The 25,751-nt window shown below is 35.2% G+C and overlaps 1 protein-coding gene across 50 annotated transcripts in view; it reads right to left on the reverse strand.

Moving 5' to 3' along the window:
- Positions 1-25,751, reverse strand: part of HMBOX1 (homeobox containing 1) — a 188,455-nt gene that overhangs the window by 74,035 nt on the left and 88,669 nt on the right. For all 50 annotated transcript variants that reach the window (XM_081496660.1, XM_081496749.1, XM_081496601.1 and 47 more), the window contains one exon: positions 24,487-24,572. In XM_081496660.1, the coding sequence (XP_081352786.1) occupies positions 24,487-24,572 (86 nt within the window). The remainder of the gene's footprint in view (positions 1-24,486; positions 24,573-25,751) is intronic.

The following is a 25,751-nucleotide window of genomic DNA, read 5'->3' on the forward strand; positions in this document are numbered from 1 at the left end:
GGAGGATCCCTTGGAGTAGGAAATGGCAACCCACTCCAGTATTCTTGTCTGGAAAATTCCATGGTCAGAGAAACCTGGCCAAGGGGTCATAAGAAGTTGGACATGATTAAGCACACATGAAAGAGGTAGAGATGTTAACTATATTTCAAAAAAAATAAAAATAAAAAGATCAACGGCTGATTTCTCATCAGAAACCATGAAGAAGGATATATTCAAAGTGCTGAAGGAAAAAAAAAGATCAATTAATAAGTACTCTATATCAAGCAAAACTATCCTTCCAAAGCAAAGGAAACATTAAGACATTGCCCAATGAACAAAACCAGAGAGAATCCTGTATGGTCAGAAGACCTGTCATACAAGAAATACTAAAGAATGCTCTTTGAACAGAAATGAAAGGACACTAAACAGTAATTCAAATACAGTATTGCACAGGAACTTGGAATGTAAGGTTCATGAATCAAGGTAAACTGGACATGGTCAAGCGATGGCAAGAGTAAACATCAAAATCTTAGGAATCACTGACGTCAGATAAACTTGAAGAAATAAAGAGTGCCAGTAAAAGTAACTAAATAGGTAAATATAAAAGACAGTATAAATGTATTTTTGTCTATAACTTATTTTTTCCCAATTTGAATGAAAAGAAAACTGGATAATGCAATAATTATAAATCTAAGTTGAGAGGCACAAAATGTATAAGCATGTAAACTGAATGCCAATACTGGCACAAAGTGGAGGGGGGAATGAAGCTCTAAAGGAGTAAAATTTTCATATACTATTGAAATTAAGTTGGTATTAATCTGAACTAGATTATTATAAACTAAGATGTTTCTGGTAATCTCCAGGGCAATCAATGACAACAAATTTTTTAAAAAACAGCAGAAGAAAGGACAAGAGATTTAAACTGTACACTAGAAATATGTATGAAACACAAAAGAGGGAGGAAATTGAGCAACAGGGGAATAAAACAGATACAAGACATACAGAACAAATGACAAAATGGCAGATATAAATCCTACTTGATCATATCTACATTAAATTTAAATGGATTATACACTCTTACACAAGACAGAGATGGAATGAATGGGTTAAAAATTGATCACACTGTATGTGGTTTATAAGAGATACATTTTCTTCCATGTGCTAATCTTTTTTTTTATTTTCAACATATTATTTCTTTATATTCTCAGAATTGGGTTAGAAGTTCAAGTCTCATTCAATTTTTTTTTAATCACTAAGATAATAAGCTTTATAGACTTATTAGCAGTAATACCAGATGCCAGAAAATATGGAAGAGATACATTTTTGATTCCAAGATACAAATAGATGGAAAGTCAAAGAATGCAAAGAGATGCACCACATAAAGAGTAACCAAATAAAAACTGGAGTAGCTATACTAATGTTACACAAAACAGACTTAAAGACACAATTTGTAACAAGAGATAAAAGAAGAACACTTTATAATGATATAACATGAGGAAGACATAATGAAAAAATATAAAATGTGTGAGGTAAAAACTGACACAACTGAAGGGAGAAATAGACAGCTCAACAATAATTGGATATTTCAATATACCACTTTCAATAATAGAACAACTATACAGAAGATCGACAAGAAACAGAACACTTGAACAACAATATAAACCTTTTAGACTGAACACACATCTATAGAACATTTCACTGAATAACAGCAGAATACACATTCTTCTCAAGTTAAGTGTATGTGACATATTTTCCAGAATAGAACATTTCTGGACACAAGACAAGTCTCAACTATTTTTAAATCAAACAAAGTATGTTCTCCAAACACAAAAGAATGAAATTAGAAATCAATAATAGAAAAAAATTTGGGAAATTCATAAATATGTGTAAATTAAACAAACAATCCTAACCAATGAGTCAAAGAATAAGAAATCACAAGAGAATTAGAAAACACTTTGAGATGCTTAAACACACATACATACCATACCAAAATGTATGAGATGAAGCTAAGGAAGTGCTTAGAGAGAAATGTATTGCTATAAATGCCTGTGTTAAAGATGAAAAAAGATCTGAATAATCTAAGCTTTTACCTTAAAAAAATTAGAAAAAAGAAAAGCAAACTAAATCCCAGACAAGCAGAAGACAATAATGCAGAGGAGAAACAAATGAAATAAAAAATAGAAACAGGTAGTAGAGAAGATAAATGCAATAAAAAATTGATTCTTTCAACAGGTCAACAAAATTGAGAAACTTTTAGGTGGACTTACAAAGCAAAATGAGAGAAGACTCAAATGACTAAAATCAGCAATGAAAGGACATTATTATTGACATTATAGAAATAAAAAGAACAATAAAGGAATTCTGAGAACAACTGTATGCCAACAAATTATATACCTAGATAAATTGCTAGAACCTGATTCATGAAACAGAAAATCTGAATAAGATGTATGGCAAGTAAACAAATCAGTAGCCAAAAATCTTCCCACAAAGGATGATCAAATGGTTTCACTTGTAAATTCTACCAAGTGTTTGAAAAATAATTCACACACAAACTAGCACCAACGCATTACAAAATTTCAAAAAACAGAAAAGGAGGAAACACTTCCCAACTCATTTCATGAGGTCAGTATTACCCTGACACCAAAACCAAATGAAGACTACAGATCAATGTCCCCAATGAATATGGATATACAAACCCTCAAGAAAAGACCAGTAAGCTGAATCCAACAACATATAAAAAGGATTATGCACCATGACCAAGTAGGATTTACCTCAGGAAAGCAAAGTTCATTCAACATATGAAAATCAATCAATGCAGCATACCATATTAACAAATGATAAAACCTATGAAATTATTTTAATAGACACAAAAAAAGCATTTCAAAAAATCCAAATTCTTTTCATGATACAGAACACTCAATAAGCTATGTTTAGGAGTAAACTTCTTACCTTAATAGAGTACATCCATGAAACACCCACAGTTGATATCATATTTAGTGGCTAAAGACAGAGAGCTTCACCACTAAGATCAGGAACAACATGAGGATGTTCACTCTTACTACTTCTATTCAGCATAATAGAGGAGGTGCTAGCCAGGGCAATAAGGCAAGATAAAGAAATTAAAGGCATCCAGATGGAAAAAGGAAAAGTAAAGCTACCTCTGTTTGCAGATGACATGATCTTGTGAAACTCTGAAGAAATACACATGAGTACATGCAAACAAAAACTATTAGAACCAAAGAACATATATACCAAGGCTGCAGGATACAAGATCAATATACAAAAATTAAACGCTATTTCTAGCCACTAGCAATGAACAACCCAAAAATGAAATTCAGAAAGCAATTCCACTAACAACAGCCTCAAAAACAATAAAATATTTAGGAAGAAATCTTAACAAAAGTAATGCAAGACTTGTAAAATGAAAAGTACAAAAAATTGTTGAAAGAAATTGAAAAATACCTAAATGGAGGAACATCTCATTTTCATAGCTTGGAAGACTAAATACTGCTAAAATGACAATACTTTCTAAATTGATTTACAGCTTCAGTCTAATTCCTAGTAAAATTCCAGCTGGCTTTTCTACAGAAATTCTAAAATTCCTATGGAAATATAAGGGACCTGGAATAGCCAAAATAATCTTTAAAAAGAAGAACAAAGTTGAAGAACTCACACTTCCCAATTTCAAACATATTGTCAAACTACAGTAATCAAGTCTGTGTGGTACTGGCATTTCCTGCATTGTAGGCAGATTCTTTACCAGCGAGCCACCACAGAAGACCGGCATTAGGAGAGACATATAGGTCAATGGAACGGAATTGAAAGTCAGGTAATAAACCCAAACATTTATCATCAGTTGATTTTTGATGAGGGTGACAAGAAAATTGAATGGGAAAAGAACAGTCTTTTCAACAAACTGTGCTGAACTAGATACCTACATACAAAAACATATTATGCTGGACTCTTATTTCACATTGTGTATGAAAGCTAAAAACGGATCAGACCTAAATATAAGAGCTAAAATTATAAGACTCTTAGAAAACAGACATAAATCTATGTGACTCTGAATTAGGTAATGGTTTCTTAGCTATGACAAAACAACAAGAAAAGCAACAACAACAAAAAACTGGACTTCATCAAAATTAAAGTCTTATGTACTTCAAAAGTCACTATCAAGAATGTAAAAATATTTACAAACCCTCTATAGGACAAAGGACTTGTATCTAGAATACATAAAGAACTCTTACAATTCAATATGAAAAGACAAAACTCAAAACACAGGCAAAGGATTTGACTAGATACTTCTCAAAGAATATGTATAAATGGCCAAAAGGCACATGAAAGAAATGCTCGACATCAGTAGTTGCTAAGAAAATACAAATCAAGACTACCAGATACCACTTCATAACCACTAGAATGGCTATAATTAAAAAGACAAGTGTCATAAAGATGTAAAACAACTGGATCGCTCATACATTTGTGGTGGGTCTGTAAAATGGGAAAGTTTGGCAGCTTTCCAAAACATCAAACATAGAATTACCATATGACCCACAAATCCATTCTGTGGTATATCCTAAGAGAATGTGCCTACACAAAAACTAGTACATAAATGTTCATGGCAGCATTATGCACAATAGCCAAAAAGTGGAAATAATCCAATTGTCTGACAAATAAATAAAAGATGGTAAATCCATATAAAGGAAAATCATTCAGCTATTAAAAGGAATGAAGTGCTGATACATACTACAACATGGATCAACCTTGAAAACAGTGAAGGCAGACACAAAGGCTTACATAATGTATGAGTCTATTTTATGAAATACCCAGAATTCTGTCTATAGGTAAATCTACAGAGACAGAAAATAACTTAGTGATTGCTGGGAGCTGGGGGAATGAGGGACTAAGGAATGTTTGCTTACAGATACGGGTTTCTATGTTGAACAGGTCTATGTAGGAATATTCCCATGACTCCTGTTGCCTCACCCTTCTAGAACTGTTACCTTTAAACAAAGATCAGGGATCAACCATTCATAACTAAAATACTTTCAGGGCAACTTGTTACCTTACCCAGGATGGAGGAGGCATGTGTTAATGCCTAACATTTTCCTTAGACTCAGAATTCTTATTTTATTTAGTCTGTATTTTAAGGTTTTTCACCACTTTAGTGAAGACAGTTTTTTCAATTTTTTAATTTTTATTGTTTATGCTGGGTTATGATGAGACAGAAATGGAAAAAAAATATTCTATTATTTTTAACTAGAAGTAGCTCTCATTTTTTAAAATCTGGTGATCTAATGGGAAAAAAAGCAAGCCTGTTAACTTGTAGCTGATTGTTCCTATTTAATTTTCCAAGAGGCTGCAAATCTTTTAGTTATGTCTGTTGGCCATTTATACTTCATCTTCTATAAATTATGTACTGATAGCTCTGCAAATTTTTCTATTGGGTTGTTTTCATAATAACTTGTAATTGCTCTTTTGACATTTATAGATACCAATTCTTTGCTCTTGATATTTCAAATTATCTTTCAGTGTAAATCTTGTTTATAGTGTCTTTTATTGGATATATGCTTTAAGTTTTTATACAGTTAAATTTATCTAAATTTATCTTTGGGGATTTATGTGTTACTTAGGAAAAGCTTTCCTACTACAAAATAATAAAAATATTCAAAACAGTAACGTAAGGCTTTTTATCCAGCTTGAATACTTATATATGAAAGTGTTAGTCACTCAGTTGTGTCCAACTCTTTGTGACTGCCATGAACTAGCCTGCCAGGATCCTTTGTTCATGGAATTCTTCAAGAAAGAATATTGGGAGTGGGTTGCCAGTCCCTTCTCCAGGTGTGTGTGTGTGTGTGTGTATGTGTGTGTATATATATATATATATATATACACACACACACACAGATATATAGATATCTTTATTCCATATGAAAACTGATGTCTGTTTCTGGTGAGATGTTGAGACCTATTTTTATTTTCTCATTTTCAAATGGACAACCAATGGGAAAACATCATTTCCTTACAGATTTAAAAGAATTCCTTTACTTAGGCTGAATTTCCTAATAGATCCAAGGATCTATTGTTGAAATCTGTTTTGTACAAACAATACATTTATCAATCTGCCAATACGATGTTACTTAATCACTCTAAACATACAGTATATATATATATTTTTATACAGTATATTTTAACATGTGGCAGGACAAATTTGTTCAAACTCTTCTCTCTGTTCTTTTTAAAGAATGTCTTGGTTATTCTTATGAATTTTTTCCTACAGATGAACTTTAGAATTATGTAAAAAGAGAACATAATCCTGTTGTGGTTCTGATTCGTATCAAAAAGCACACAGAGCAAACTGTTGATACTTGAGCTGAATCTGGCCAGAACATGTTGCTGCTGAGCCTATGACATGGTTGTGTTTTAAAACTGGTGCCTAAAAATAAAATCAGTCACCTCCCTCCCACACCTTAAAACCCATTCCTTCCTCATTCCACTTAACACATATTAAGCTCATTATACTTTTAAGGACAAACAGTGCTCCATAACATGAATGCACTATAATTTATCTAGCTAGTCCCCTACTGATGGGCACTTTGGTTATTAATGGACTTTTGCTATCATACCGTATGCTGCAATAAATATTCCTACACATTCATTATTCTAGACATAAGCAAATATTTCTATAGGATAAAATCCTAAGAAATAAATTACATGATCAAAGGGGATGTACATACACATTTTTTAAAAATAGAAATGTTATACATACAAAAGACTAAGTGCATTTAAAAGTAATATATTATCATCAAGTTGAACTATTGTCTAAGTATTTGGCTAAACAAAATTTATTTAATTATTAAACAAGTATTTAGTTAATGTGTCTGTGTGAGATTAATGCAAAAAAATGGTTTAAGACAGTTGCTGAATTGCTAAATTTTAACAGTTGGTTGAAAATTAGTCTTCAGAAGCTGGAAAGCATTTTTAAAAAACAGTGATAATTAAAAAGGGATAATGTAGGCATATATCAAAACACTGCATAGTACAACCTTAAATATATACAATTTTTGTCAAAAATTAAAAAAAGAATGAAGACAATGCTACAAAACATGGGCAACAGATTTAAACAGGCAATTCACAAAAAGGACATGTAAATAGCTAATAAACAGGAACTGATGTTTAACCTGCACAGTAATCAGGGAAATGTATTTAAAACTGCAATGATGAAAATTTCTGAGTAGATCTTAAAAGTCTTCATTACAAGAAAAACAATTTTTGTAACTAGGTATAGTGACAGATGTTAGCTAGATGTGTTATGGTGATCATTTTGTAATGTATACAAAATTCAAATCATTATGTAGTACACGTGAAATTTATGTGTTACATGTCAATTATACCTCAATAAAAAATTAAAAATAGGGCTTCCTTGGTGGTTCAGTGGTCAAGAATCCACCTTGCAGTGCTGGGGACATGGGTTTGATCCTTGATCCAGAAGATCACACATGCTGCTGAGCAGCTGAGCCCATGAGCTGCAACTACTGAGTCTACTTGCTGCAACTACTGAAGCCTGCATGCCTAGAGCCCACACACCACAACTAGAGAGTAGCTCCCGCTCGCCTCAACTAGAGAAAGCCCACGTGCAGCAACAAACAGCCTGCGTGCAACAATGAAGACCCAGCACAGTCAAAAATAAATAAAATAAATGCATAAACAAATCCTTTTTAAAAAATTAAAAATAAAATAAAACTGCAATGACATACCATTTCACTTCCATCCAGTTGGAAAAACATGAAAAAGTCTAACAATATATCAATTATTGACAAAGATGGAGAGCAATGTTAAGAACGAAGATGCTTACAACTGGTTTGGAGAATGATCCAAGCTGGATGTTCATCAATGTTTATACTACATTTCATCAAATCTCCAACAGCACTGACTGTAAGATGTGTTACTGTTTTACGTACCAAAAAAAAAAAAAAATCTGCTGGGGAAAAGAAAAGCAAAACAAAACAGTGATAATAACCTTTATGTACTTGACATGGGATACTTGCAAGTTAGAAAAGCTTGGTGCAGAACAGTGTATATAGCATACCACCTATTTGGCAAAAAAAAAAAAAAAGGAGAAAAGGACTGTAGATATACTTGTTTGCATATACATAAAATATCTCTGCACAAAGTGCAACATTAGTCTATTCTAGGAAGGGAACTATGACTGATAGAAACAGGAGAGGTTAAGTATTGTACATACCCTCTGAAGTCTGACCACACGAACATATATTTCTAACACAGAATGTCAATGTATATTTTTATTTTTAATTTTAGTTTTATTATTAGCTTTTTATTTTGGTAATAATACACAGAAAATTTTAAAATCCCACTTTAGGAAAATAATTCTGTTCAGAAAATAGTTTAGATGATTTTTATTTTTACTCCTTCCCTAACTTTTTATAGTAGCTTAATTGAGATATAATTCACATACTATACAATTCACCCATTGAAAGTGTACAATTCAGTAGTTTTTAGTATTCTCAGAGATTTGTGCAAGCATTACCACAACTGATTTCCCTTTCTTTGGAATAATACAATGAGAATACTAGTCAGAATGCCAGTAAGGTCAGCACACTGAAAGATTATGGGACAGAGAGAAGGAAGATCTTGCCACAAAAGGAGCTGCAGTCTGTCCTCATCACATCCTAATTTTGCTCAGGATATTAGAGGAAATTATATAAATCAGATTTTTAAGGCAATTTTGTGCATGTCAAACTGCGGAAGGCTAGTTATGGTAAAGAAAGTTCCCTATGCTATTGTCAAGATGAAATTGAGACAATATAATTTTTTAAGATAGAAAAGGAAGGATTATTTTAATAACTTTTTCCAAAACTGTGGTATTCTCTGATACAAAACTGAAATTTGACAAGTGGATCTATTCTTAAAGGTCAGTTGCAATGTGGAATGTGAAATCAACTACCAAACTTTTTCATTAATATAAACTTCGTTACATTAAAATCCATTTTTCTTGAAATTTTTTCTATTGTATTAGTTTTGGGAGTACAACATAATGATTAATAAATTCATTTATTATGAAATGATTACCACAGTAAGTTTGGTTAAAATCATCACCATTCATAATTACAAACTTTGTGTGTACATATGGTGAGAACTTTTAAGATCTATTCTTTTGTCATCTTTCAAATATACTATATAGTTTAGTTACCATGCTATACATTGTATTGCCAGGACTTATTTTTCTTTATTCATTCATACACTGATTTACACTTCAGCTGTTTCCATGTCTTGGGCTACTGTAAATATGCTGCAATGAACATGAGGGCACTACATATTTTTTAAAGTTTATAATATGTTGGTCCAAGGCTGGAAACATTTTGGTTAACATATTTAGGGTCAGGAAGCTTAGATTCAGAAAAGTCAGTCTGGAGAGAGATGAAGGGGAAATGATTGCTGGCTGAACATTAAGCAGTATAATCATTAATAATCATAAAAATAAAGAATTTCTATGGCATTTACTGTGTGCTAGAAACTTTATATCAAGTAACTCATTTAATCTACTGAAGAACATCCTATGAAAGAAAGTGTTAGTTGCTCAGTCGTGTCTGACTCTTTGTGGCCCTACGGACTGACTGTAGACTGCCAGACTTCTCTCTCCATGGAATTCTCCAGGCAAGAACACTGGAGTGGGTAGCCATTCCCTTCTCCAGGGGATCTTCCTGACCCAGGGATCAAACCCTGGCATCTTGTCTTGCAGGCAGGTTCTTTACTGTCTGAGCCACCAGGCAAATCTCAAGAATACGCTTAGGTAGGTTATTATTATTATTTGCATTTTCCAAAAGGAGTAACTGAGGTTTAAGACAGGAACTTTCCCAAAGTTACATAACTAGTAAGTGATAGAAATAATATTTTAAATCCTCAAAGTCATGCACTTGACCACTAGAACATTGCCTTGGCAGCAAGACATACAGTAATTAGCTGTGTGACTATGGGCAAATGGTTCAAACTCCTTTAGCCTCAGCTTTCTCGTCTATAACTGAAGAAGTTAACACTTGCCTCTCAAATATATAAAACAGTTAGCACAGCATCTAGCACTTGGCAAGTGTTAAAATAAGTTACAGCTAAAAATAAAAAATAACTCTCCAAAAAGAGAGGCATAGCTCACAAGGTGTACAGTAGTAAAAAGCAGACCAACTGGTCATCTACAACTCAGAGGACTATATGCTGTCCTGATAGATCTCAACACAATGATAAAGCAGAGCTAAAGACTGAAAATCGTACGGACAACAATGGTTTAAGAGAGAGAGTTCTTACTAAATATTTTTATGTGGGATAATTATTTTAACACGTAGCACTCAAACATTTCAAAGTCACTCTTTATATTTTAGAAAAATCAAGACAAACTGGTAATGAATGCCCTTCTAACAGTAATTAGTAATGGAAGGGCTTGGCACATGAAAAATCTGTATGTTTGAAATAGTCCAAGGAGAAAAAAGAAGCAATTTTATGAAAATAGTATATTCTAGTTCTTAAAATGTCTAGAAATATTCAGTAGGGGTCAAAACATACATTAAGTATGTTTCTAAAAACTCTTTACTATGATTCCCATCATCAACAATGACAGCAATCCTCTGGCAATGTTATACTGGACATATACATTAAAATCAGTGTGTCCAAAAACCAAGATGTTGTCCATGGATCTGCTTGGGGACAGATTTAGAGATAGGTCAGTCAACATTTGTAAAACTCTACAAAAAGCAAAATCCCATAGCTGAAGTGAGTGAAAACTATGTTCTTTACTCAGACATACTAGAGCACAAGAGAAGGGCTACTGCTGTATCCAAACCAAATTCAGTTTGGTTTGTGGTTTGTAATCCTGATATCCTAGGCCACTGGCAAGAGAAAAATATTTCTGCCAATGGTAACATCACGTAGAAAAGTACTGGCAATATGTGAAGTATTAATGACCCCTACATCTCTACTATTGTACATTCCATTTTGCTGATTTCAGTACAGGGCACAAGACCTGCAGGATTAGATTTAACAGTAAGTCATGACCAAGTTTAATAAGATAGTCACTATAAAAAACAACAACAACAACCAGAGTCTCAAAGATATTTGGGGAAGAACTAATATAAATTCTACACCAATTCTTCTAGAAATATAAGTGACCATTTTCCAATTCATCTTATGATGTCACATTATCATAGTAACAAAAACTAGACAAGGGCATTACAAGAATAAAAAAAATAAAACCCATAACAATAACCCTTTATCAACACAGATGCAAGAATTCTAACAAAGTATCAGCAAACTGAGTCAAACTCCATAAAAAAACTGCTGCTAAGTCGCTTCAGTCGTGTCCGACTCTTGTGTGACCCCATAGACGGCAGCCCACCAGGCTCCGCCGTCCCTGGGATTCTCCAGGCAAGAACACTGGAGTGGGTTGCCATTTCCTTCTCCAATGCATGAAAGTGAAAAGTGAAAGTGAAGTCGCCCAGTCGTGTCCGACTCTTAGCGACCCTATGGACTGAAGCCTACCAGGCTCCTCCGTCCATGGGATTTTCCAGATAAAAAAACTAATACATCATAATTCAGTGGAGTTTTCCCTAGAATGAAAGGTTTAACATTTGAAAATCAATGTAATTACCATAATAAGACAGAGAGAGAAAACCACATCGCCATCTCAACAGATACAGAAAAAGTGTTTGACATACTACAATATCCATTCACAATAAAAATTCTCAGAAATTAGAAATAGATGAGAACTTCCCTTAAAGGTCGTCTTGATGTGGGACATCTATGAAAAATCTACAACTAAGATGGCACTTACTCATGAAATACTGAATTCTTGCTCTCTAGGATTAGATAAAAGGCAAAGATGTCTATACACATTACTATATTTGACTAGTAGTTCTAGTCCATGCAATAAGGCAAAAAAAAAGAAATAGAAGACAAACACAGTAAAGGGAAGAAGCAAAATTATTTCTACTCACAGGTAATACGACTGTTCATGTAGAAAATTCTAAGAATTTACTAAAAAAGTTATCAAAAAATGTACCAAGTAAATGAATTTTTGGCAAGGTTACAAAACAAAAGGTCAAAATACCAAAATCAACTATTCTATGATGCAAGAAACAAACTGGAAATTGAAATTAAAAATAGTATCAAAATAGTAACACCAAAAGTATAAAATATTTAGATGAATTTAAGAAAGTATGCGCAAGACCTACTAACATCGCTGAGGCAAAATAAGGAAGATCTAAACAAATGGAGAGATATACTGTGTTTGTAGATGGGAATGCTCAGTATGATTGAAAGATTCTTGATGGTAGCTTTATCCATATTTTCAACACAATCCCAATCATAATCTCACTACAAATATGCTTTTTTATAGAAATTGAGAGGCTGAGCTTTGTATTGGTATAGGACTAAATATAAAGTCCAATGGACCATAGTAGAGAACCCACAAAGAGTCTCACACATACACATTCAATTGATTTTTGATAAAGGTGCCAATGTAATTTAATAGGGAAAGACTAGTGTCTTGACAACTGCTATTTCCAAAAATGGTACTCTCACAATCAGACAATCATGTGGGGAAAAAAAATACATCTAGACCCTTACCTCACACATACATAAAAAACTAACTTGAAATGTTTCACACACTCAAATGCATGAACTTGCAGAAAACTTGTAGATGAAAATTGAAGAAAATCTTTGAGGCTTCATTTAAGCAGATTTTCTTAGGACACAAAATAAAATGCATGAACCACAAAGGAAAAAGAAAAGATAAACATAACTTAATTATGTTTAACATTTGCTCTTTGAAAGGCAACAATAAGAAAATAAAAATGCAAGCCTCAGACTAGGGTATCTGTACATCCTCATATTTAAGGACCTGTACTCAGAATATCTACAGAACTCTTACAATCAATAAGGCAAACAACCTGATTAAAAAACAATGGGCAAAAGATATGACAGACATGTCATCTAATAAGATACATGAATAGCAAATGAGCATTGAAAATGCAAAATAAAACTAGAGTGAGATGCTATTACATACACGCTAGAATGGCTAAACTTAAAGAGTACCACCAATACCAAGTGCCGAAGAGAATGCAAAGCAACTGGAAATCTCACATACTCCTGATGGGGATGCAAAATGGTATAGCCACTTTGGAAAAGTTTGGCAGTTTCTTACTTACTAGTAACCCTATAACTACTTTTAGCTTTGAGAAATGAAAACATATATCCACACTGAAACTTGTAGACAAATATTCATTACCTGAATAGCCCAAACCAGGAAAATGTCCACTGACTGATTAACAGATAAACCAACTTTGTTATATCCATTCACTGGACTAGTTTTTAGGATTTAAAAGTTGCAAACTACTGATACATGTAATAACACTAATGAATCTCAAAAATTTCATGCTAAGTGACAGAAGTCAGAAACTCACACTGGTCAGAATGGCCATCATCAAAAAATCTGCTAACAATAAATGCTGGAAACGGTATGGAGAAAAAGAAAACCTCTTGTACTGTCGATGGGAATGTAAATTGGTGCAGCCACTATGGAAAACAGTATGAAAGCTCCTTAGGCAACCAGGAGTAAAACTACCATATGACCCAACGTATACACTGGGCATGTACCCTGAAAAAAACCATAACTGAGAAAGATATACGCACCCCAATGTTCACTGCAGCACTGTTTACAGCAGCTCTTGGACCACGGAAGCAGCCTAGACATAGGTCAACAGATGAACGGATAGAGAAGCTGTGGCACATGTATACGATGGAATATTACTCAGCCATAAAAAGGAACACATCTGAGTCAGTTCTATTGAGGTGGGTGTACCTAGAGCTATTATACAGAGTGACATAAGTCAGAAAGAGAAAATCAAATATCATGTATTAATGCATATTCATGAAATCTAGAAAAATGATTTTGATGAACCTACACTCAGGGCAGGAATAGAGATGCAGACATAGAAAACAGAGTTTGAACACAGTGGGGGAAGGAGAGGGTGGGACAAACTGAGAGAGTAGCGTTGAAACATACACATTACCATATGTAAAACAGACAGCTACCAGGAAGTTGCTGTATGACACAGGGAGCTCAACATGGTACTCTGTGACAACCAAGAGGGGTGGGGTGGGGTAGGGGGTAAGGGGGAAGTTCAAGAGGGAGGGGACATAAGTATACTTATGGCTGATTCACTTTTTATGGCAGAAGCCAACACGATATTGCAAAGCAATTATCCCCTGAATAAAAATAAACTTTTTAAAAAAGTATATATTGCATCATTTTAGTTATATAATGTTACTAACAGAATACATACTCGTGGTTGAAAGGGACTCGGCAGTGGGGAGAGATATTTAACTGCAAAGAAGCATGAGAAAACTTGCTGAAACACCAAAAATGTCTTATATCTTGATTTTGGTAATGATTATACCACTCTGTAAACTTGGTACAACTCAAAGAGAACTCCACTTTTAAGAAAGTTTTTACCTCAATAAAGCCTATTAAAAAAAAGAAAACACACTTCTCCTATATACCTCAAATTTATTATGTGAGGATCAAATGATACACAGTTAGCTGACCCTTGAACAACTTCATGGCTCAAGGCGTTGACCTCTCTGCCCAGTCCAAAATTTAAGTATAACTTTAGAGCTGGCCTTCCAAATCTGCGGTTCTAAATCTGTGAATTCAAACAACCACGGACTATGTAATACTTTTATTACATTTATTGGGGAAAAAAAACTGCACATAAAGTGTACCCACACAGTTCAAACCCCAGTTGTCGAAGAATCAACTTAGTTAAATTTAGCTGAAGTTGATACACACTGATGTTAAAAGCTTTCTTAAAGGGCCATAAGAATTTGTGTGATTGTTTCAAAATTTCATAGGTCTCTCAGATATAAAGGCCCTCAAGCTTTGTTAGTTCTAGCTTCAGTTCCTCACCTAAATAGATACAGGGACTTTCCAGTGTACAGTGGATGGGAAACCGCCTGCCAATACAGGGGACATGGGTTCAATCTCTGGACCGGGAAGATTCCACATGCCTCAGAGTGATGAGGCCACTCCTATGGTAACGTTTGTGGCTATGCTTGCTGTGTTGGCTTGTCAGCCAAGGCCCTCCAGCGCAGGAACAGTTCATTGGGCCTATCTGCCTAATCTACCTTCTTTCCAGCCTGTAGATTGGATGAATGAGCCCCTTCGTGTTTTTGTTAATGATACTCATCTTTTGGGCGGGGCTTCCATCTATCCTAATTATGTTAAAAAGTGGTCAGCGCTCCCTTCAATTTTTCAGGCGTGTCCGTTTATCCACCTATTTGCTTTGTCATACCTTCCTCCTTACAAGGATCAGCTCTGGTTTTGAATAGATGTGCTAGCACTTCCTTGAAAGGCATGCTTACTGATTCTCCGAGGAGCAATGGCAAGAGAGACTTTTGCTCCTTACAGCTGCTGATGCCGGGGACACAAGAAAAACAATATGATGCCATAAAACAGGCAGCCCCTCATTTAAAGGACTTTCTGAGCTGTACACCACCCCCCCTGCCCCCACCCCGGATTCTGATGAACAAAGACTACAGGCCTGGGAAACCATAAGCAAAATTTCTGGCTTTCCTTGTTGTAAAGAATGCATGTATGCCCTAAAGTTATTTATTCCCACTGTTGCCACCAGACATTTTCTGATTGAATGGGGGTGCCCCTATCTTTTGGATCAATGATTGAATTTAATTTTTGAAGAATCTTATAGATCCATATGGAATGATTCATTTATCCCTTAACCTTTAGCAATTACTAGGTGGCATGTTAATGGATGGGTTCCTCCTTTAGTGAGTGTCGATGGAACAGGTCCCATGCAACCTGAATTATGGAGAGCAATGGCTGCTATGGCACCTGTGATTTTACACAGACCTTTAAATGAACAAAGATATATTGTACGGGCCTGCGTACATTCTCCCTATGCCTTTCTGTTGGCCAAAAATCGGAATGATTTGGGAGTTTTTGAAGGAAAAACTGTTTATAATGTTGAATGTGTAAACTGTTTTATATCAAATTGTGTGATGGGAATGATTATAGTAATTATAAGGCTGTGATGATTGTAAAGCAACCACCATATTTGACAGTTCCTGTAAAATTAGAGGGAAAGTGGTTTGATGATTATTCATTGAAAGTTTTGTATGAATTTAATGGCTTAATTTCTAGACCTAAGAGATCCATTGCAGCTCTGATTGTGGGAATAACTGCCTTGATTGCCATAACTGCTTCAGTTATGGTTTCTGCTGTTGCCCTGTCAAAAGAAGTGCATACTGCCTCGTTTGTTGATCACCTGTCCAAAAATGTCTCCGTAGCTCTTACTACACAGAAAATTATAGATAGGAAGATAAAAAATAAGGTCAATGCTTTAGAAAAAGCAGTCCTGCTTATAGGACAAGAAATTACAAATTTAAAAATCAAGTTGTCTTTAAGGTGCCATGCTGAATTTAAATGGATGTGCGTTACCCCTCTACAAGTAAATGATTCCGTGCATTCTTGGGAACACATTAGGAATCATATTTTAGGTGTTTGGAATCACTCAGATTTTAGTATTGATATTTCTAAGTTACATCAGGATATTCAAAATATGAAGCAGGCAGAGTCTGACTTTTCCTCTCAATGGCTTTCTAATTCCCTTTTTAAAAATCTGGAGGGATAGCTTTCCCATGGATCCTTTTTTACAATAATGATTAATGCGGCCATGTGCTTATGTCTGTTGGTTCTGATTTGTCTATTAGCCCCGTGCCTTTTCCAAATACTCAACCAAAGTGTTTCTGCTTTATCTACTGAGTTTCACACTTATGCTCTAAAAAATAAGACAGGGGGAGATGTTGGAAGCCGCGTTAGGCATTACTGACAAAATGGAGGCACGGCCCCAACCCCCTCTCCTCATCCCACAGGCACAGTCCCGGGATGAAGGAGTTAGGTCTTGTGATTCTGACTTTTCCATTCCTTCCTTCGGTTGAGTTGGCTGGAAAGAATGTTAAGGTGTTTATTGTTCTTGTGAGGAACATGAGAAAGCACAAAGCCTTCTGCAGTTATGTCCAGGAAATAACCCACAAAGTTACATTTGTTCAAGGATCTTTACAAAGAATGTTCCAGGATGAGCACATAGGCCGCAGCTTGAGGCCATGGGAAAGATTGTTATCTGAGACCTGCTTATGAGGGAAATGTTTATGGCAAAAGAAGTTTGCTGAGTTTAGGGTTTAGGAATAATTAAGAATAGTTAGAAGCTAAAAGTTTAAGGAATGTTGTAGTGTTGGCATATTTTACTATAGTTTATAGAGATTAGGAATTTTAGAGATACTAATAGCTAGAAGCCTTTTTAAGAAATAAACTGAGGAATGTGGTATGCAGTCCCGCACTTTGAGTCAGAGGCTGCATCATTCTCCGCCAACACTGCTCATCCCTTCAGGCCGATTCCCCGGCTGCTGGAGCTGGACTCCAACATCAGAGCAATGAAACACATGTGCGACGACTTGTGAGCCTGCACTCTAGGGTCTGCAAGCTGCAACTACTGAGCCCACGTGCCTAGAGAGCCTGTGCACTGCAACAAGAGAAGCCATCACAGAAAGAAACCCGTGCACCACAACGAAGAGTAGACCCTGCTCGCTGCAACTAGAGAGAGCCCATGTGCAACAATGAAGAGCCAGTGCAACCAAAAAATAATAGATAAATGCAGCAACTGATGTTAAAACTTCAAGAGTTGGCAGGAATACTCCTTAAGGCATAAAAGACTGTATTTGTAGTTTAGTAAAAATGGTATTTATTCCATTCCCTCTGAGTTTTCTGCAGGTTGCTATTTATAATACTGCCTACTACTGAACTTTAGGTTATGCTATTTTATCAGACACAGACACCGTCTGACTCTTAACTAGAGTTATTTCTTCTTTCTGTCATTTTTCCCTGTAGGTTTTTTTAATATGAAGAAAATTTACTTATGTTAGGCAAGAAGTATTTCATAAAACTCTTGAAGGAATATTACACCTTAAGTACAGACTTTTCTCCATGATCTTAGGAAGCAAGAATGGGAGAGAAACAAAAATGAAAATTACTGAGGGGCGAAAAACCACACTTGTGTGTAACTTTTTAAAATCACTTTTGTCAAAGCTTTTGGTAGAATAAAGTTTTTTAAAATATAGTTTCTACTTTAAACACAGGTGGAAGAGAAATCTTATTTTATATTGAAAATCAACCTTCCTACGTTTAACAGCAAAAATGTATAATCCCATACACTGCATGTGAGATGCTAATAGCCCTGGTAGGACATTAAATATCAGAAACTGTAGAAAACTGATTTTTCTAACAACAAAAAGTATCCTCTGAAATTATTTTCACTCCAATTTTTCACAGCTCTCACCAAAGTGAGAAAAATGGGTGTTCAGATATACAGCCTGGATTTTTTTTTCCTGAGGAAAAGAAAGGTAACCGTATGCATTGTTTATAAAAAAAAAAAAAACAGTTTGGCAACAAATTGCTGAATGTTGAAGAAAATGAGAAAAAAAGAATTTTTTTGAACCAGAGGATAGCATCTGTTCTTATTCTTCAGAGACGAGGGAAAATCCTAAAATTTACTTTACAAAAACATTTATATTTGAACAGAAGTTTTCTCCTAACAGAAACTAAAGCTCTAAACCTTTTCAATTTGGAAACACAAGTTCCAACTTATATGCAGAAATCTGCCCAATTTATAGACAGATAATAGCCTTCATAGTGGTGCTCTACATGAAGCTAGTAAAATTCATCAGGTAGGAATTGATAAGATCTTGTTAGATAAGCATGGAATTATATTTGGTTATATTATAATAGGATAATACCATAGTCTGTGACTTATACCCAACCAATACTACTTTTCTAATATAAATGTAAATTCTACTTGCTTAGAGCAGCTTTATTCATAATTGCCCAAACTTGGAAGCAACCAAGATGTCCTTCAGTAGATGAATGGATAAACTGTGGTACATCCAGACAATGAAACATTAGTTAAGTGCTAAAAAGAAATCAACTATCAAACCATGAAAAAACATTAAAGAACCTGAATTATTAAGTGAAAGCAGCCAACCTGAAAAGGGTACATACTATATGATAACATTCTGGAAAAGGCACAACTACGGAAGCAGCAAAAAGATCAGCAGTTGTCAAGGGTTAGGGGAGAAAGAGGGAAGGATGAATAGGTAGAGTATAGGGAATTTTCAGGCAGTGAAACTAGAGTGTCATCTTCTGACACTATAACAGTAGATAATAGTAATTACATTTTTTTCAAGACCTATTTGAATGTACAAAACCATTTATACCTAAAGTAAATTGGGACTCTAGGTGATAATGTCGGTTCATAAAGTACCACTCTAGTGCTAGATGCTAAGAATATGGGAGGCTGTGTGTGTGTGTATGTGTGTGTGGAGGGGCAGGAGGTATATGGGAACTCTATACTTATACTCACTTTTGTTGTGAATCTGAAACTACTCTGAAACATAAAGTCCTTTTTTTTAAAAAAGGTATATTGACATTTCAGTTGGTTTTTAGTGTCAAGTCTGAAGTTCTCTAATTAGGGAGAGGATCAATATGTACACAACTTTGTAAAGAAATTTTTATAGTTAAACTAAATATGTAGTGCTTTTATCCTTCGTTTATTCACTTTTATTTTATGGTTGTTGATTTTTGGCCATGCTACATGGCATGTGAGATCCTAATTCCCCAATCAGAGATGGAACGCATGCTCTCTGCATGGAAGCATGGAGTCTTAACCACTGGACCACCAGGGAGGTCCCTATTCTTCATTTTAAAGGTAAGGAAGAAAGGGAAAGTAACCTGAATTCAGCTGAAACATTTCTAAAACTGGTTCAGAGCTTCTCTTTATACAAATTCTTACATTTGGGGAATAAGAGTCACTAGGGAGGGGTAAAATGCATACTTGTTAAATATACTTAGCAGTTTAAAAACAGAATGGAGTTTGACAACTAGAAAAGATATTTGGAAAACATTTGGTCAAACCCCACATCTTATAAATAAAGAAACTGAGGCTCAGAGAAGTTATGTGATTTGCCCTGGATCACAAAGCTATTTGACAGAAGGACTAGAATTTTGGCTTTCAAAAGTTTAATGGTTATTTTTCCATTATACCACTATCATTCAAGCAAACAGAATTGGGACAAATTTCTTAAAACTCAGAGATGACCATTTTCTTCTTCTTTTATTTATTTACTTTTTAAGAGGACATGAATCTAATTAGGATATTTATTTAGCTGATAAGCACACACTCAAGGACTGCCCATTTACTCACTTACTTTGCCAGCCTCATTTTCCCCAGAGGTCACCTAAGAGGAAAATCATGTGTTTTTTTTTTTTTGAAAATCATGTTTTAAGAATTCTCACAGCCCAAGAAAATGTTTCACCCTGAAAGTGAATATAAAACCTACATGTTTATTACTAAAGCAAAGGCTATGTATGCTCCCCACCTTACCATTGTTAGTGAGAATTCTGAACTTGCCCGACCTCTTACAGAGGTAAAAATCCACTCTTGGTGGGAGCAGCTGTGACTCTGTGAAAGAAGCTACAAATAACATGCTGGGAAATTCAGCAGGCACTGTTATTATATCCTGTTTATACTGTCATTTTTCCTATCAGTAGGATATTATTTATACAGACCCCACCCATGAACTTCTTGTTTATCTTATTATAGAAATCCTCCAAATCTATAAAAAGAAGCCTCTGCATTTTGTTTCTGGAACAAGCACACGTGTGGTAATTTTGCACCTCACTACACATTTTTATTTAGCATTTCCTTTTGTTATGTACCACTCGTTCTCATTTTTACCCAAGGTTGATTTATTTCATTATGTCACATACTGGAGTTAAACTTAACTGACTTTAAGAGACTCCAATCTAGGACAGATTCCAGAGCACCACATCTTTTATGTTGGGGGAGATTTCATCAGGTAGCTATTTTTCTAAGATACACTTGACTAATACGTTTTACAGGCAGAAAAATGTGCCAATATACTAATCAGGTGCCCCAGTGAGTGAGCCCCAAGTGCCTAGAAGCCTTTCTAACTTTGGCTTCTTTATCTCAGCTGGGTCAGTTATGAGGGCTAAGCTTTATACTAGTTCTCACTAACTCACTATTCTCTAGCTGGATCTCTTTTCTGAAATGAAAAGCACTGCTCCTGAGTTTAGCTGGATGGTTAAGACAGGCTGGGTGGAAATGTGACATGGTAATACATGAGAAATACATGAATTCAGTAAATAGACCAAAGGGACAACAAACCAGTCTGGTTATAAATCATCCTCAATCCCCCTGCCTAACATAAATAATTGAATTAAAGTAAATAAAAGAAAAATGTAAATCCCTTAAGGGCAGAAACTCATGCTGCGTTTGTTGAGCAAATAAGTATTTCCAGAGGGGAGACATCACTAGAGAAAGTCACACTGGATAAATTTTTGCATGTATACCTTGTGTTAGCTTCACTAGTACTCCTTTTCTAAGGAAACGTGAGATCTTCAGAGAGTAAGTGCAATGCTAGACTCTGAGAATGTATAAGAAGATCTCTACTTTGAAAGACTACTACTCTAAAATGCAGAACTGAAGTGAAGTTTAATCTCTCAGGGTGGTAAACTAAGTGTATTAATTTCAGGCAAAAAAAGAGAGGTCTACATGGGCTACAGTGATCAAAGAATTCAGAATGAGGATAATAACAGAAGTAATGTTGATAAAGGGTTCCCTCATGGTTCAGTGGTAAAGAATCCGCCTGCCAATGCAAGAGACTCAGGTTCGATCCCTGGGTTGCAAACATCCTCTGGAGAAGGAAATGGCAATCCACTTCAATATTCTTGCCTGGGAAATCCCAGGGACAGAGGAGCCTGGCGGGAGATAGCCCACGGGGTCAAAAGAGTCAGACATCACTCAGCAACTCAACAACAACACTGATTAACAGGAATTGGTAAGACCAGGGTGAGCAGATGAAGGCAAGCTAGGCACAGTCAACGACCAGTGAGCATCCAGGTGAATAGATACAGAAATGGCAAGTAGCTGAATCCAGCTAGCAAGGATACTGAAAATGAGATGGCTATTAACAGAAGGCTGGAGTAGATTATAAAGAACTTCATTTTCCATACAATGGAGAACCAGATATATATGAATGAACCCAAGTGTGGACTAGGAATGAAGAGGATGAACAACTTGGGGTGAGGCAGAAATGAGGGGAAGAAGTTTTTAATGGTACCAAATCCTATGATTACAGTGGCAAAAGTCCACGTGTTCTAACAGATAACACATGGAAAAATTTCAACTCTTGCTTTCAAAAACAAGAGATGGCATCATACAACTGTCACTGACTGAGACAATGCTAGACAATGCCGATCCATGGCAGTTAATATAAGGAAAGTTCAACAGTTTCCTAGAATACTACTTCTCATCACAAATCACCTGGCGATCTGGTTAAAATGTAAATCCTGATTCAGTAGGTTTAGGGTGGTACATTTCTAAGAATCTTCCAATAATGCTATCCCATGGACTACATTTTGAATAGCAAGATGCTAAAACATCTTTACTGGAGAAGGAAATGGCAACCCACTCCAGTACTCGTGCCTGGAAAATCCCATGGATGGAGAAGCCTGGTAGGCTGCAGTCCATGGGGTCACTAAGGGTCCGACACAACTGAGTGACTTAATTTTCATTTTTCACTTTCATGCATTGGAGAAGGAAATGGCAACCCACTCCAGTGTTCTTGCCTGGAGAATCCCAGGAACGGGGGAGCCTGGTGGGCTACCGTCTATGGGGTCACACAGAGTCGGACATGACTGAAGAGACTTAGCAGCAGCAGCAGCAAAACATCTTTAATTTCCCTTTCGAAAAAGGCAGTATTTGATGTATGGTATAGCTAATGCCTCAGATATGTCTAAGAAATTCCTTTTAGAGGTACTATATTATGGTTTGCATCAACGTCTGATGGGTTTCAAAAGAGACTATTTTAAAAGTCCAAGATAATTCAAGATTCAGAGTATTCAAGATATTCAGAACTATTTCCACTTGGGCAAAATCAACTTTATCATGCTGTTTATAACACTATAGTTTTGTTTTTGTTTTTCTTTTTTAGGCTGGCAAACTAGAAGATACTATTGCTTCTAATCTTGGGGGCTGAATTAAAAGTCCTGAGAGACAACTGATCTTTCCACAGTGCACAATCGTGGGTTTTGGTAAAACCCACTTAACCTGCCCTTACAATGCCCTTAGCACCACACCTTAATCCATAAAGATCAAAAATTAGATTCATAAATAGTTCTAGAGGAAGGGACATGCCTTTAACTTTTTTTTAAAACTATGAACAGAAGTATCATTTATAAAAATACTTTACTAGTGCAATATGTTACACACATATTAAGACTGGGTGACCTTAGATTCTTGGGGTGAAATTTAAGACTTCCAAAATCTCAAGTTTCATTTTTAACCAAATGGTCAGTAACAATGATTGAGGAAAATGAGCTTCAATATGTATCAATGTCTAGAGAACAGAAATAGCATCTTAAAACTGGAAGGTGCTGTTGAAAACCAGATTCAACTATTTCAATGTATTAATAGAGGAAACTGAGCTGCAAAAGCTAAAAAAGGCCAAAGTCACAGAGTTGCTACTGGAATGTTAAAAAAAAAGAAGGGGAGGAACAAATTAATTTTTGTATCTGTTAATATACAACACACAACAATATATCAACTACAACATATATGTAGTTGAAAGAGTTTCTGGTTCCTCCCATGACTAAGACATAGTTGATTTTACTAAGCTCTTAGAAATTACTGATATCTGAGAAAAGAAGACTACAGACCAACAAAGAAAAGACATGCTACCCCCAAATTTAAGAACTTCATAAAAAATGCAATCTGAATAGAGAATGACACATATACACCACATACTCAGGATGGGGCTGCCATTGGTTGGGTAATGGGATGGGATATAAAAAAATAAAGAGAAGACATTGGTAATTCTTACTTTCTCAGTAATGGTATGAGAATATACATTTTCTTTCACATATGGAAAAGTGGTTAAAAAACACAACTTCCTTCACTCCCATGAATCTTTTTTTTTTAATTGGTAAAATCAAGGAGTAGATTTGGAGGACTGTAAAGCTTTTAAAAATATGAAATGTAGAAAGCAGTTGGATGTGCATGTGTCATAAGCTCTGTCACAATTACAAGAAAACCAGAGAATCCTTTTTAGTCATAAAATAGGGAATTTTGTGCTTATTACAAATGCTATAAAATTTACTAGCACAAGATTAAAAAAAAAAAATCACTGGAGAAGTTCCAAGATATCGGAGACAATGGGTTTTAAATCACAGGCATACATTATTATGCCTAAGTTGACAGATCTGCACTGCAATGCAGAAATGCAAGCAATATTCCAACATCTGCACTAGAAGGCAGAGACTAGACAAGATTCCAGAATAAAGGGCTCTTCAGCTCTTACCTGTTACCTGTGCAACAACTGCTTGGGAAATCCTCCGATTGGCAAGAAAGGCTTTGATTTCCTCTTTTATCACACTGCTGTCCCTCCTAACAAAAACAGAAGACAAGACCAACAATGTATGTTGAAGGTAGAAATCCTCATCTTTGCTAAGAAAGGTGAAGCAGAGAGGTGGGGAGAACACAGAAAGAAAGGACACAAAAATAAAGGCAAAACAGACCGAGCTTGTGGGAAAATATGAAATTAAAACAAACCAAGAAACACCAAATATTCAAGTCCTAAAACAGCACACCATCAGACAGACGCTTTAGTGAATGCCACAGTAGATGTAAGTCTCATACCAGAGATGGTTAATCGCATGCTGTGTATAATTCACATTAAGAACAAGCTGCCATATGGTATATGCAAATTTTCATTACTGGGGAATGAATGTATCTTATACAGACAGAAATCCTAGAAAAATAAAAAGCAGCAACAACAACAACAAAAATCAGTTGTGAGTAGACTGTGGTTTTGCATGTTAACTATGCAACTGCATAAATCATGTTCAGTTCACTTGAAAACCTCTGTCAAAGGAACAGAAATCATCATTCTCACAACTGCTAAAATGCTGCCCATTTTAAGGTGCTTTTTTGCCTTTTAATTTGCCTTCTTTGTCCTTAATAAACCAAAAAAATTTTAAGCAGGGTGGGCTGAATTTTAGTATAAAAGACACATTAATGTCCTAATACATGTAATACACAGGATACTTAATACTTAAAACTATACTTTATTCTATGTCCTTGACATTACATATCATAGACCTAATTCTTCCTCCACTAAGACTCTTATAAATTTTTACTTATTTAAAAGTTCAAGAAATTCTCAAAAAGACTAGACATTCACTAGAATGACAATGAATGGGAAGACTGTTTCTCTACCAGGACAAACATAATATTTCAGTGAAAATTATACCTAAAGCCTTAAAACTAATCAATTTCTCTTTGAATGTTCAAAAGAATCACACAAATGGATTTTTTGTTCACACTCAAAAGTAACTGAATAGTGGTAACTTATGGTCTAATGTAGGTGATCAGCAAACTATGGCCCATAGACTAAATCTGGCCTCCCATCTGTTTTTATACAACCTATGAGCTAAGAGTAGTTTTCACAGATGAACATTTGCTATCAATTTGATGACAGGGAATACTAACTTTGAACATGAATTGAGCAAAATATTATCCCCTCCTCATCAAAAAATTCTATTCTTCTCTATAGGCCTATATCTT

Source organism: Giraffa tippelskirchi, chromosome 1 (assembly GCF_054371585.1).
Source record: "Giraffa tippelskirchi isolate mGirTip1 chromosome 1, T2T-mGirTip1v1.2.pri, whole genome shotgun sequence".
NCBI classification, from domain to species: domain Eukaryota; kingdom Metazoa; phylum Chordata; class Mammalia; order Artiodactyla; family Giraffidae; genus Giraffa; species Giraffa tippelskirchi.